The sequence below is a fragment of the Haemaphysalis longicornis genome, unplaced genomic scaffold (assembly GCF_048455015.1).
Source record: "Haemaphysalis longicornis isolate Haplotype H1 unplaced genomic scaffold, Haemaphysalis longicornis Haplotype H1 scaffold_1, whole genome shotgun sequence".
NCBI lineage: Eukaryota > Metazoa > Arthropoda > Arachnida > Ixodida > Ixodidae > Haemaphysalis > Haemaphysalis longicornis.
In genome coordinates, this window is record NW_027526203.1 from 402,389,496 (window position 1) to 402,402,620 (window position 13,125).

The following is a 13,125-nucleotide window of genomic DNA, read 5'->3' on the forward strand; positions in this document are numbered from 1 at the left end:
GCGACACCCGCGCCACCGCTGCTCGCCGATGTATTGCGGGAAAGCCTGCCGCATGCTTAAGGAGAGCGAACACTCCCGCGCGGGGGAGTTCGATATATCCATTGTGAACAAAATCGCGTTTCATATAAAAAAAATTTTAAATGCATGTAATTTTACCAGAATTATACAAGGGTTCGATATAGGCAATAATTCGATATATCCGTGATCGAAATAAGTGGGCTTTACTGTAATCGGACAGCTAATCGACGTCCAGCCGTATACCTCTGATATATTTGGAAAGGACTCGACCCCACATGCGTGAAAGGAGGGGGGGGGGGGGGTAAGGGTTAAGGCTTCTTACCGCGTTAGGGCATGCAGGAATGTCGGGAGCAGTTCGCGCCTGCGTACAGTCGATGGCGCCGAATTAAGTGGTCGACCACCTTCTAAAGCTCGTATAGCTCGCTTGGAAGCACCTCCACAACGTTACGCTCGAGTCGGGGTTTCACGCTCTGTAATGATGCCAGCGCCGACGCACCTCGTCAGGGCAATGACCCTCCGCCCTTCTTGCGGCTTAGTTACGTCCCCCCCATCCGTTGGCGGAATGTCGGGGCGGCCTCCGCCGACGCCAGCGAGTCGCAACCCTTTGTTGGGTCTCCCTGGCGGCTTTTTACGTGGCGTCGGTGGAGGCTTTCCTGCCCTCCTGACCTTCGGGGACGGACAGGCGGGGAGGGGAGGACAAATCCCCAATTGGAATGTGCGCTGCTGTGAGGGGGCGGCTTTGCGTGCGCCCCTACTCGCGCAGGCTTCAACGAGTTCGTCCGGAGCAGCCGCCGAGAGCGCACGCTGACAGACCTGCTCCCGTGGTAGCCTCTGGGCGCCAGAGCTCCACGCACGTTAGCCAACCGCGCGGCGGTTCGGCACACTTTTGGCCTCCGGGCCCCCATCAGGGGATCGCGCCGCGATACCACCCTTGGTGCGCTGCGGCGCTTAATTGTAACCCAGTTTTCGTCTTGTCCTATGTTTGCTTCATCGTCGTCTCTTGTAAATACGTGTAAATAGACTTCTTTTTCTTCATCACCTGCTGGCCTCGTCTCGTCATCGGGTCCTTCACCACCCCCCACGACGACACCAACCACCTTCACCAACGAGCCAAACATTACTCGCACTAAAGCTGCACCTCGGGTATGAGTGGGAGACTCGAAATAATTTAAACCACGCATGTTTCAATCAACAAATCAATCAATCAATCAATCAATCAAAATCAACTTTGCTCAGCCCGGTTTTGCACCGGCCAGCCGTTCTGCTTTTTCATACGAGGTGGAAAGTTCCATCAAGAGCCAGGTGATTGATTTTTTTTTTTTTTTGCGGAAGTGAGAAACAAGACCGCCAACATTCAAAAGATTTCGGCGCACATTGCAAAACCCTATGGGCCAATATTGGCGCCAACCATGCCTTCTCTTTTGTTTACTTTTGTGTTTTGTCGCCAGCGTCTGGCCGAGCCCGGCTGTCTTATCTGTTTTTGAAGTGAAGCGCGTCTTCCCTTCTCTTTCTTTTGTATGCCGCACAGGGTATAACATTTGATAGGGAGAGGGTTTCGCCCTGTCGTCACTAAACTAAAATGTTCGTCTTTGATTGCCAGTGTATTTTTTATCTAATTCATTGCATGGTTCCAGAAATAATTATACGCGGAAAGAGAAATGCTCGCAGGGCAACGGCGCGGCATTCGATTCGCCGACACTCATCTCTGCACGTCACGTTGTTGACTGCTCCATCGCCGCTTGTGTATTCTTTGAGTTTTTGGCGGAGCACAAGTTCGCTCTAATAGGCTTTTGTTCCTTGAAGAAACCTGCGTTGGTCCTGGCTACGTGACAATATTAATCAGTGTTTGTTACGGCTCGCCTCAACGGCTCATTGTTTACAGGAGCATAGTATATTACTCGCTATTTGAAGTCCCATATTAACCCTTTTTTAAAAATTTTGACTCACGTCAAGAAAGCCAAGGCGTTCGGTATTAATGCCTTCCCTTCATCACCTACCGCGGTGATTCAGTATCTGCACCCCAGGACGCGGGTTTAATCAAGGCAGTAGCGGCCTGGAGACGAAAATAAAAGAAAACACCTATTCGTCGAGATTTGGGCGTACGTTAAAGATCCTCAGGTTGCCTAAATTATTGTGTGGTCCTCGAGTGGCGCGGCTCGTATCCCAAGCGCTTTGTAAGAGCCTCAGAGCCCGGCACGTAAAATACCCGCGCACGCCCGCCCGCCCGCCCGCCCGCCCGCTTGCCCGTTCGTCCGCACGCACGCACGCACGCACGCACGCGCTAACACACAATTTTGTTTGCCTTTTCTATATATAGTACCCGATGTTTTAGAGATAGAGTTTAGAGTTGAGAGGGATGCAATGTGCAAATAAACCGTTATTATATATGTATGCCCCTACTAAAAAAAACTATCGCAGATTTGTACAAGGGCTGGAGATGAAATGTGCGCGAATACAATTATTATAAATGTGGGAGGTTACGCCGCATCGTATGGAGCGTTTCGGCACGTCAAAGGGACTCTGCAACACTTTCGATAAGCGCTTTCACTCTTTCCTTCACGTCTTAAAGCACTGCGAAAGCTATAGTTATCGCCAGCACAGAGCGGCACTGCGTGATTTGCTCGTCGCACCAGATTACGCCTTCCATTTATGCTTTGTTTTTGTGGCTTTTTTTTAGGTTGCTTTTGAAGAGCGTTCATTGCTGCAACTGAAGGATAACCGGAGCCGCTACATGGCCTTAGTGATGTAATTCGAGCCTTCGAAGAACGTCAAGCCCGGGAAAGAGGGAAAAATCTTTTGAGCGAGTTTACAAGTTATCTGATGGGCATAGAGCAGTAATTTTTGGCTGAGTTACTTTACGTCCCCCTAATCTAAGTACCGGGTGTGTTGGGTGACTACGTTCTGCAAGCATTTAAAATTTCCAAAAAAGTTGTAAAAAGTGTTGCAGGTTTCTTTTAACACACCGCAGTACTCTGTGGTATTCCCGCGACGAAGCTGTGCATTGGAGCTGTGCTGTGAAACAGTTCGCTGAAGCCGTGCTCTGGTTGCTATCTTTCAGATCGCTCTCACTGTGATGCAGATAAAGGTAAGTGCGCTTGCGTCACGCCGCAATAGGCTGAGTGTAAATACAGAAGAATTTCGTTCACCGCACGTCGTTGTCATGGGAATACGAACGGCGCCAGTAACCTGTACCAGGCTGTTATTGGGCCTCTTCCGGCCTATCCTGAGCTATACTTGTAGCTGATAAACCTAACCGCAGTGTTTGAACCTTACGTTTACAGCGATTGAGAGCTTCGTGTTATGGGGAATGCCAGGGATCGAAGCCGAAACCTGTAAACGCGAAGCGAACGCTACACCAGTGCACTGTATACGGCGAGACGGTGCGGGCAAACTGTTTCTTTTGGCAGTGCCATGTCGTGTGCGTCAGGATAAAACTACAACCAAATGAACATGCTATCAGCCGCCGTTAAAATAAATTTCGCTCGGCGTTCACCGTACAGACTGGGTGTTGCAGTTTTAAACTGGCTCGGAGTTGCTAAGACAGTTGAGCTTCACTAAAGCAGGGGCACTAACACTTGTGCTTTGTCCACGGTGTAAGATATGTAGAACCTCGTGGATACGTCTAAAAAAAAAAAACGCGAGGGAGAAACGTACTATCCGCGAAAACGCATGATCAGCCGCAGTAAAAAAAAAGGAGTCGAGAGACGAACATGAGCCTTTAATGGCCTTTTTCACTTGTATACATGTCTGTAAACGTCTTCTTGCGCACGGTGGTACCCTTTGATAGCAAGAGGTCCTTTTATAAACATGCAGACTTTTGTCCGCACTGGGATTGTCCTTCGCGAAATAACTCCGTACCGCTTCCAAGCCGACTATACGGCCTGAGCGTATGTGGCCGCCAGAGGCTTCGTCCAGCGCCGTCGCTGCTTTATGGCGCGATTCCGCCCCGACTTCTTCCAAGGTTAGCGTTTCGCGCGTTGGGACGTCGTTATACAGGCAACGTTGGCTAAATGTCAAGAGATGTCGTCGTCAAGAGATTTGGTGCAGATTGAATTGATATTTTTAGACCAGGAGAGGTTAGTAGTGAAAATCATGCCAAGATATTTATAATCCGAAACCCTTTGGAGCGTTATGTCATTGAAAGAGTAGTTGAAAACGGAAGTCTGCGTTCTGGGGATGAAGGACATTGAGACTGTTTTACGGAAATTGTTGTTCATCTGCCATGTATCACACCAAGAGCAAAAGGCACTAAACGAGTCTTAAAGAAGGTGGTGATCTTGAACGGAGGTATTGGTGCTGTACAAAACACAGTCGTCGGCGTAGAGGCGTAGTTTACAGGTGATGGTTTGTGGCAAATCATTCATAAAAATCAGAAACAACAAAAGACCAATAGCGGACCCCTGTGGTACCCCTGATGTGACTTAAACTAAAGGTGATTTGCTCAAGTGAAAGCTAACGTACTGGGAGCATTTGTGTGAGGACACCGTGCGTGCTTACACAAAGGGATTTTAACGCATTGTTAAAGGGGCCCTGCAACACTTTTTTCTACTTTTTTTCCTATCTTAAATGCTTACAGAACGTAATCAACCAACACATTCGGTACTTAGATTAGGGGGTCCCAAACTACATCAACCAAAAATTGCGACTCTAACCCCTAACTTGGAAACTTGCTCAAAAGACTTGTCTCACTTTCCCGAGTCTTGCCGTTCTTCTAGAATGATGTCATTACAGCGGTATAGCGTCTATTGGCCGGCTTTCATTCAGTCGCAGCAATGAACGCATTCTTTAGCCACTTTAAAAAAAAAGAAAGCCACAAAGGCAAAGCAGAAACGGAAGGCGTATCAGCTGCGACGAGCAAATCACACAGAGCCTTCCGTGCTGGCGATAACTACAGATTTCGCTGTGCTTCCAGGCGCAAAGGAAATAGTGAAAGGGTTTATCGGAAGTGTTGCAGAGTCCCTTTAAATCAGCTGCGAGATTGCGGGCGTCCTAACTTCATTTAGATCCACGCCGAAGCTTCCCTGAGCATTGGGCACCGCCAGTGACTTAGACAACATCGCTTTGTCTCCTCCACTTCGTGCACGATTTTCCCGAGGATGTGCCACGTCATTTACGACGAAGAAACATAAGCGCACTCGCCGCTAGTTTAACCCATTCCAACGGCAAAATCGACATCACTGCATCGTTTGCGAGCGCGCACCGCTTCGACGTTGAGCAGTACCTCCCCTCCATGCTCTGAAAAGTACCGTCTCGAAAAACCGCAATGCCAGATAAATGACGACTGCAACTAATGTCGTCGGGGGACTTGTGCAGAGCACGCATTCTTTCGTTTAGTACCCGCCGCGGTGCCTCAGCGGCTATGGCGTTGTGTTGCTGAGCCCAAGGACGCGGGTTCGATTCCCGGCCGCGGCGACCGCTTTTCTGATGGAGGCGACGAGCAAATACGCCCGTGTGTTTGAGATTTTGGCGCACGTAAAAGATCCCCAGGTGGTCAAAATTTATCCGGGGCCTTCCACTACGGCGCGCCTCATTGCCTGTGTAGCGTCGGCGCGTTAAACCTCATAATCAATCATTCGTTTAGTATCGCAGGAATCGTTAAATAATGTCACGGTTTCTTGCCACCTGCGCGTACCCGCGTTGCAGTCCTTTATAAAGCATTCGCACTCAATTTTTTCGTTGCGCAGACATGAAATCTTACTTGCGTTAATATTCCACGACTACCGCGGCATATATTCACCTCGTTGAGGTATTTACATCTTCTTTTGATTGTTACCGACTCAAAACACCTTTCAGAACACATTGAAACACTGAGACGAGCGTAAATGCTTTCGCACTGCTTTGTTCAAATTATAGTCTGCTCCGTCAGTGGTATCGGCCAAGCCACGGCGAGCAGACGACCGCTTACGAAAGCTGCCGAGAAGGCCCGACGAGGAGCCGAAAAGGTCCGAACACCTCGGAGTGGCTGGCGCTCAAGCATTTTGGATTGGATTGGAAAACCTTTATTTGTGCCGGCAGTGAGGGCTCGCGTGCTCCGACGGTGCACACCGTACGTCGTCTTCGGGGCACCTGCCGCGCCGACTGGGTCCCCCGCTCGCCGTTGCCGGCTCGCCGGGCCCCTGCCGTGCTAGCGCTTCGATGACCTGCTGCTGGACTGCCCAGTGCTGATCTTCCGGGTTTTCGCTCCCTGTGGCTACTTCCAGTCGCGGTAGGATCCTTCCTGACTTGGCTTCTTCCGGGTGTTTGTCGCAATCCCACAGGATGTGCGTGAAGCTTGCCGTCTCTCCTCGGCAGACTTTGCACTTCTCGGTCGGGTGCGTCTCAGGGTACATGCGATGTATCAGTGACGGGCTGGTTAGCGAGCCGGTCTGGAGCTGTCTAAATAAAACGGCTTGTTCTCGACTCAAACCAGGGCATGGGGGCGGGAGAGTTCCGCGAGCCAAGCACAAAGCCTTCGCTATTTCGCTTTACTCAGTCATACGGTCTTTCGTGATGAACCACGTCGGGCGGTCTGCCGAGGAGCAGTCCGTGGGTGCTCGCGCCTCGGCATGTGCCGTCTCGTTGTGGTTGTCGTTGCGGTCCGACGCGTTGCCTGCGTTTGCCGGGAACCACTTCATTCTCACTTTTCTGCCGTTTTCGGTAACCGTCTGCAGTATGCATCCCGCTTCCTTTGCTACCACGCCCTTGGCGTAATTTCTTACTGCCTGTCTTGAGTCACACAGCACCGTGTGACAGTCATTGTCCGAGATGGCCAAGGCCGCTTGTACAGACTATGCATGTCACGCTGGCGGCCGTCCGCAAGACACCGGTCGTGTCAACGACGGCTGCCGTGAAGCCTTTCTTCAGATTGGTGTACTCGGCCGCGTCCACGTAGACGGGCTGCGTGCCTGTCGTTGGCGTGCAGGTCGATCGGAGCCTTGGCCCTCGCTGCCCTTCTACCCTTGTTGTGCTCGGGGTTCATATTCTTGGGTATTGGGTCCGTCCTGTCCGGGTATCCTATTCCCAGGTCCTCCAGTATCTGCCTCCCGGTCCTGGTTGTCGACAGCCGCTCGAGCTGGACGGCGCGTTGTGCCTCCGCTATTTGCTCGAGCGCGTTGTGTATTCCCAGTTGTAGGAGACGAGTCGCGCGTGGTTTCGTACAGCCCCAGTGCTGTCTTGTACGCTCTTCGGATGAGAATGTTTATCTTGTCACGCTCGTACTGCAATCACTTGTAGTTGGTAGGCGGCTACGTACGCGACGTCTCATATAACGAACGAGTGGACGAGCCTGATTAGGCTCTCCTCCCCCATGCCGCCTCTTTTGGATGTTACTCGTTTGAGTAGTCGCGTTGTGTTTGCTGCTTTCGCCATGAGCCGGACGATGGTGTCGCTGTTTCTTCCATGCGTTTCTATTACCATGCATAGTATTCTGATCTTGCTGACCTTTGGGATTACGTTGCCTGATCTAGTTGAAATATTTATCTCCTCGCATTATCGTGGGTTGATATTGGGTTTGCGTTTCCTGATGGGATGATATACCAGGAGTTCCGATTTGCTCGGCGAGCACCTCAGTCCGGTGCATTCAAGTTTATCCTCAACTGCGTCGAACCGCCGCTTGTAGTGTGGACTCGATGTGGGCGTCGCTGCCACCTACCACCCACACCGTTATGTCGTCCGCGTAGATGGTATGTCTGGCGTCTTCGATGCTCGCGCGCTTCTCTGCCACCCCGATCTTTACTAGGTACAAAAGCATCGGCGAGATGACGGACCCTTGTGGCGTGCCAGTGCTGCCGAGCTTCTTCTCTTAAGCTTTTGAAAGTCGCCCGCTCGTAACTCGGCGGTCCTGCCCGTAAGGAAATCTTTGATGCCATTGTAGGATCTTACTCCCATGTTGAGCTTGGAGACCTGGGACAGGATCTCCGAGTGCTTCACCTTATCAAAGGCGCTCTGCAGGTCGAGACCCAGTATTGCTTTGTTGTCGTCGGTGTTGCCATCGATGATTTGGTGCTTCAGCTGTGTCATTGCATCTGGCGTGCCTAAGCGCTGTCTGAAGCCGATGATTTTCGCCGGGTAGAGATCCTCCCGTTCCAGGTAGTCTTGCCACCTGTTGAGCAGGACGTGCTCCAGTACCTTGCCCACGCAAGACGTGAGCGCGATGTGCAGGAGGTTGCCCGTGTCGGGTGGCTTTCCCGGCTTGGGACTCAGTATGGTTCTGGCTTTCTTCCACTGCTCAGCAGCGTGCCTACTCTCCAGAATTTGTTGAAGTAATTCGCCAGGTTTTCGATCGACTTGTCGTCGACAGTTCTTGAACGCCTTGTTCGTGACAAGGTCCGGGCAGGCTGCCGACGTGCTACTGACGTCTTGCAGAGCCGTGCGGACCTCCTCCACGTCGATGTCTCTGTCGAGTCTTTGGGTATTCCGCCGTACGGTCTGTGTTGCTCCGTGGGTGTAGTTGGCAGGTATTTGTCGCTGATGCGTTTGATTGCCTTGTCGTTCCGTGCCTCGAGACTTCCTGGTTGATGAGCTTGGCCAGTCTGTCTCGCTGGTGTGACTTTGTCTTGGTTTCATCAAGCAGATGTAGCAGGTTCCGTGTTTTACCGCTATGCACCTGACCATCGGCTACGTTGCAGATCTCGTTCCACTGCTGCACACGTAGCGTGGGCAGTGTTCCTCGATTGCGCGGTTGAGCTCCGCAACTTTTTTTCTTAGCTTGCGATTGAGACGCTGTTTTTTCCCCCGGTTCGGTATCGACTGCTTATCTTCGATGAGGTGAGCTAAACGGCTGTCCATTCTGTTGGTTCCTACGTCGGTTTCTATTTCCTTGGCTGAGTTTCGTACGTCTTTGGTGATCTCGGTGGTCCAGGTTTCAATGTCGTCAATTTCGCTCCCTTCCTCATTGTTCTGGCTTCTGATGTCTCTGAAGGCTTTCCAGTCGATGCATGTGTGTTTTCGGGGGTTGGTGCCGCTGCGTTCCGGAATCACGATCTCCTCGATTGTGTGGTCATTGCCTAGGTCCACCCCCGTATTCCTCCAGGTGATCGTAACCGGGTTGCTATTCTTCACCAACGTGAGATCGGGGGTGGTGTAACGGGACGCAGAATTCCCAATTCTCGTCAGGTATGCCTGCTCCGTTATGAGGGTAAAGTCAAGTTCTGTTGAGTCTTGAGCTAGGTTGCGGCCTTTCGCTGTACTTTTGTCGTAGCCCCAGGCGGGGTCCATCACGTTGAAGTCGCCGCACGCGATCAGCGTGTTGCGGCCCGCCACGGTGCTGGCTTTGTCGAGGAGGGCTTTGAATTTCTGATTTATCTACGATGGATTACTATAGAAGTTTAGCAGGAAGAATAACTGTTTTCTTTTCTTGGTTGGTATAAGTTCGGTGAGTGCGTGCTCAATCTTGGTGTTGTTCAACCTGTGTTCGACGCAGGGGTGTCTCTTCATGACCAGGGTGCAGAGGCCCCTGCCGTTCGGCGGGCCAGCATGCACTCTGTAGACGGAAAGGGAAAGCGCATCTGTCAGAGTCTTTTGGAGTAGAAGCACATAGGGCTTGCGCGCGGCGTGCTCAATGTTCTGTTGAACGACTGCCTTTTTCTTGCTGAGGCCGTGGAAGTTCCACTGCCACACTCTTACGCCTGTTGCACTGGAGGCCATGGTTGTGCTAGCGTGAAGGAGGACGCTTGTGTTCCTTGGTTTAGTTGCCCGATTAGGGGTTCGAACGTCGAGTAACCTGCTAGGGTTCTCTCGAGGCGGGTGAGTCTGCTGATGTTCTCCGTTTGGATGGTTTCGATGGCTCGTGTCATTGATGTGAACAGGTCATCAAGCTTGGCGAATTTGACTTCGAGGTTGTGTCCACTGTCGATGTTCTTGCTACCCTTGTGTTTACGTGGCTCCACGGCTAGTTTCTTCGATGCCGGCTTCTTGTCGGTCGACTCCTGGTTAACCATGACTTCTTCGGTATTACTGTTGCTGCTTGCATTAAAGCTTTGTTTCTCGATGCTGCGGAGCTTCTTGGTGAGGTTGTGGATAGTGGTACGGAGAGCCGCATTTCTTCCCTCAATGCTTCAATGATTTCCCGCTCCTTGTTCGAGTGACGCTCGGGCAGCTTCTTTTCTGTCGCGCTTGAGGGCGTGCAGTAAATGGTCTCAGCGGTGTCTGTTTGGCAACTTTATTAGAACTACGAGTAAACGTTTGTTTTGCAAGGTGTGTCCTCACCGAAAAGTATACCTTACACCGTGGCCTGGTCTCAGTATTGGTAATTTTTGCATCTCTTCACTACTAATAGCTTCGTAAGCTGACGCTCTCTATCGCGAGCACGCTGCATTCCTTTTTAACGACCGGAGATTCCCAGGATACTTCGGGAGAGACTAGAGTGGCGACGAAGCCGGGAAGTGAGGTTACGACGTCATGGCGCAGAATGTAGTACCTGACGCCGTTTGTAGCGGCACCTTAACGTGGTATTGGTCTGGCGACTTAGCCGGCATTGCGCAAACGTGATATGCGCGATTCCAAGTTTGCGTTAGCCATTCGGCGGCTAGCGCGAGCATGTTAACCACCAGGTCTGATTGTTTTTCTCCCCGTGACGCACCACTTTTGCAACGCCGCAATTCTGATTACAACTATTAAACAACGAGGTTATAATACCGCCACACAAGGGCTCAGGGACGGGAAAGCCCCCTTCGAGCGTAGCTGCCGGAGGGAAATGCAGGAGTGCGAGTATATATATACATCGTTCGCACAGGTGTCCATCAGGGTAGTGCGACGGGTCTGACGCTGTGGTTGATGGTGGGCTCTGGCGTGGGCATGGCAAGGCAATGGTCGGGACTCCACGTATCTAGCGAGCTGTTGGATTACAACGGGGAAGCTTCGAAAAAGAGTCCGTTTGTTTATCCCCTCACAGCGTATATGAGTCTCACGGCCCCTGTAGGCTAGATTGTCAGACGTGGCCTTCTTGAACCATACACAGCACAAGCAGCAGGCTGTGTAGCGAGATCACATGGATACGGAAAATGCCGATAGGGCTGCGTTCGTAGTGGCTGCTTTTATACACCTTGCGCCATCGCCATCGGCGTAATATTCTTTAAATTTGCAGCTACTTTGGAGGAGTCCCAGGCCAGAAATAATGCATTACACAATAACATGGTACCATAGAGCAAATGTACCTTCTTTTTCTCATTTACATTTGAAGTTCTCTTCCTTCATATTTTATTGCTTCGATGCTTCTTTCTTCATTCAACTCACCTTTGCAGGAACCGGACAAGGTATTCTCAGAGAACTCCCTTTGGAACTGCTTGAACGCTACCCGCTACGTGATGGTCTACGGGCGTTCATGATAATTCCCTATATCTAACGTTGCTCAATAAAGTACCACAGTCACCATGCAGTGCGTGCATCCTTCTTTGTGCTACTGGTGCGGATATATTGGCGCGTTGGTGCGCCTGTGGCGAGAGGGACATTTGAGTCTGCCATTCAATAAGATACAACACCTAAGAAAGCTTATGTTTACATTATTGCCAAAGTAAACTGTGCAACAGATAGAGCAAAACGGCAATTAACACATGATAGCGCAGAAAAGGTTGGGTGCTGCAGTGAAATATCAGCAATACTGCCCGGCACGAGCTCTTGTAGTTAAAGGGCTGCTGAAGAGCTTTTCAAAAACATTTTGTTGGGGGTATTACTTTAGTTTTATTGACTCTAAATTAGAAAAAAACATGCTTATTTCTTGTGTAAATACACCCAAAACACGTTTTGGGTGTGTTTACACCCAAACGACCCCTGCCCGGGGGAGCGGTCAGAGCCCTGGCTGCCTTTCGCGATTGGCCGGCGGCAGATGACGTCATATTCGGAAGTGCCGGCGCTGCGGTGACCGCTCGGCCTGAAGAGATCATTCTGTTATCGCCCAGATACGAGCCAGAAAGTCCTCTGGGGAATGGAAGACGCACGAAATATTTCCTTAGAATAGGAGAGCCCGACAGAAGCATAAACGCAACAAGTTCGCTCGCGGCGAGCTTTAGAAATGGGTTTTCCTCCAACGACTCATGGCCGACTTCGGTTTTCTGGATGTAAGGAGCTTATGCAGATAATGGATCGCAGTTTTTCCTTCCAGCGCTCATAACAATTCCTATCACAATTTTTCAACACACCTCTTTCTCGCGTAACTTTGTATTTACATTCGGGCAGGCGGTAACAAGCTGTGTGGAGCGGGCATGCGTCGGTTTATGCGCGCAGGCAGCAGTGATGCGACCGCCGCCGGTCGCCGCATCGCGAGGAGGTGGTCGTGTCGGGGTGCTCCGTGCATAGAACTCTATGGCTCCGTGGCCGGTCAGCGGAATGTCAGGCCTGGGATTCCTGCACATGCGCAGTTTTAGAATAGAGGAACCGATCGTTGGGGGCGCCACAGAAGTTATGGAAACCCAAACGCAACACGCTCACGCGCGACGAGTTTTAGAAGAGCGTCTTCCCCAACAGCCCGGATGTAGGGAACTTTCGGTTTATCATTAAGGCAGATATTTGGTCGCTGTTATCACTACAATTGCGAAGGGCATTCTTTAACACAGTTTTTCCCTACACTACTATCCCCTTACTCGCATGTGGAACTTTATTTTCACGTTGATTGCCATTTTAGCGATCGTTGCTATGGTCATTCTTACGCGCAGGTAGCGCCATCCTTCGGTCCCTCACCGCATCGCGTGCTCGGGCAGTGCAGTTGCCGGTGTCGACCAGCCTCCGTGACCGGTCGGGGTAGAAAAGTGCAGGCTTCGCATCGCGGCACAAATTTCATCACCCCTTTCAAAACCACCCGACAATCTCTCGCATAATTTTTCACCACGCTATCATCCACTCCCTAGCATGTTTACCTTCTTTTTCGCGATTGCTTTCATTCTGGGCAGCAGCGAAGCGCGGGTGCTGCCATGGCTTGCACCGGTTCGAGCCGCTTCGTAGGCCGTACCCCCATGTACGGCCGGCATGTGTACAGAGCGCTTCCGCGCGCAGAAAACGCTTCGTGCTTTCCAGCTTGCTTGATTTCTCGTTAACGACGGGCCCACAATGACGCGCCCATAATGTTGATGGGGAAAGCGAGCAAGATGGTTGGGAAACCCGGACCGCAAACCCAAACCCCCCCCCCCTACCTTCACC

The 13,125-nt window shown here is 51.2% G+C and overlaps 1 protein-coding gene across 1 annotated transcript in view; it reads left to right on the forward strand.

The window, feature by feature from the left end:
* The window catches only part of LOC144172319 (uncharacterized), a 30,810-nt gene extending 19,440 nt beyond the window's left edge, over positions 1 to 11,370 (forward strand). Inside the window, exons 4-5 of the mRNA XM_077701082.1 lie at positions 3,077 to 3,103; positions 11,238 to 11,370. Coding sequence (XP_077557208.1) covers positions 3,077 to 3,103; positions 11,238 to 11,321 — 111 coding nt within the window. The 3' untranslated portion in view covers positions 11,322 to 11,370. The remainder of the gene's footprint in view (positions 1 to 3,076; positions 3,104 to 11,237) is intronic.
* The last annotated feature ends 1,755 nt before the right edge of the window (positions 11,371 to 13,125 follow it).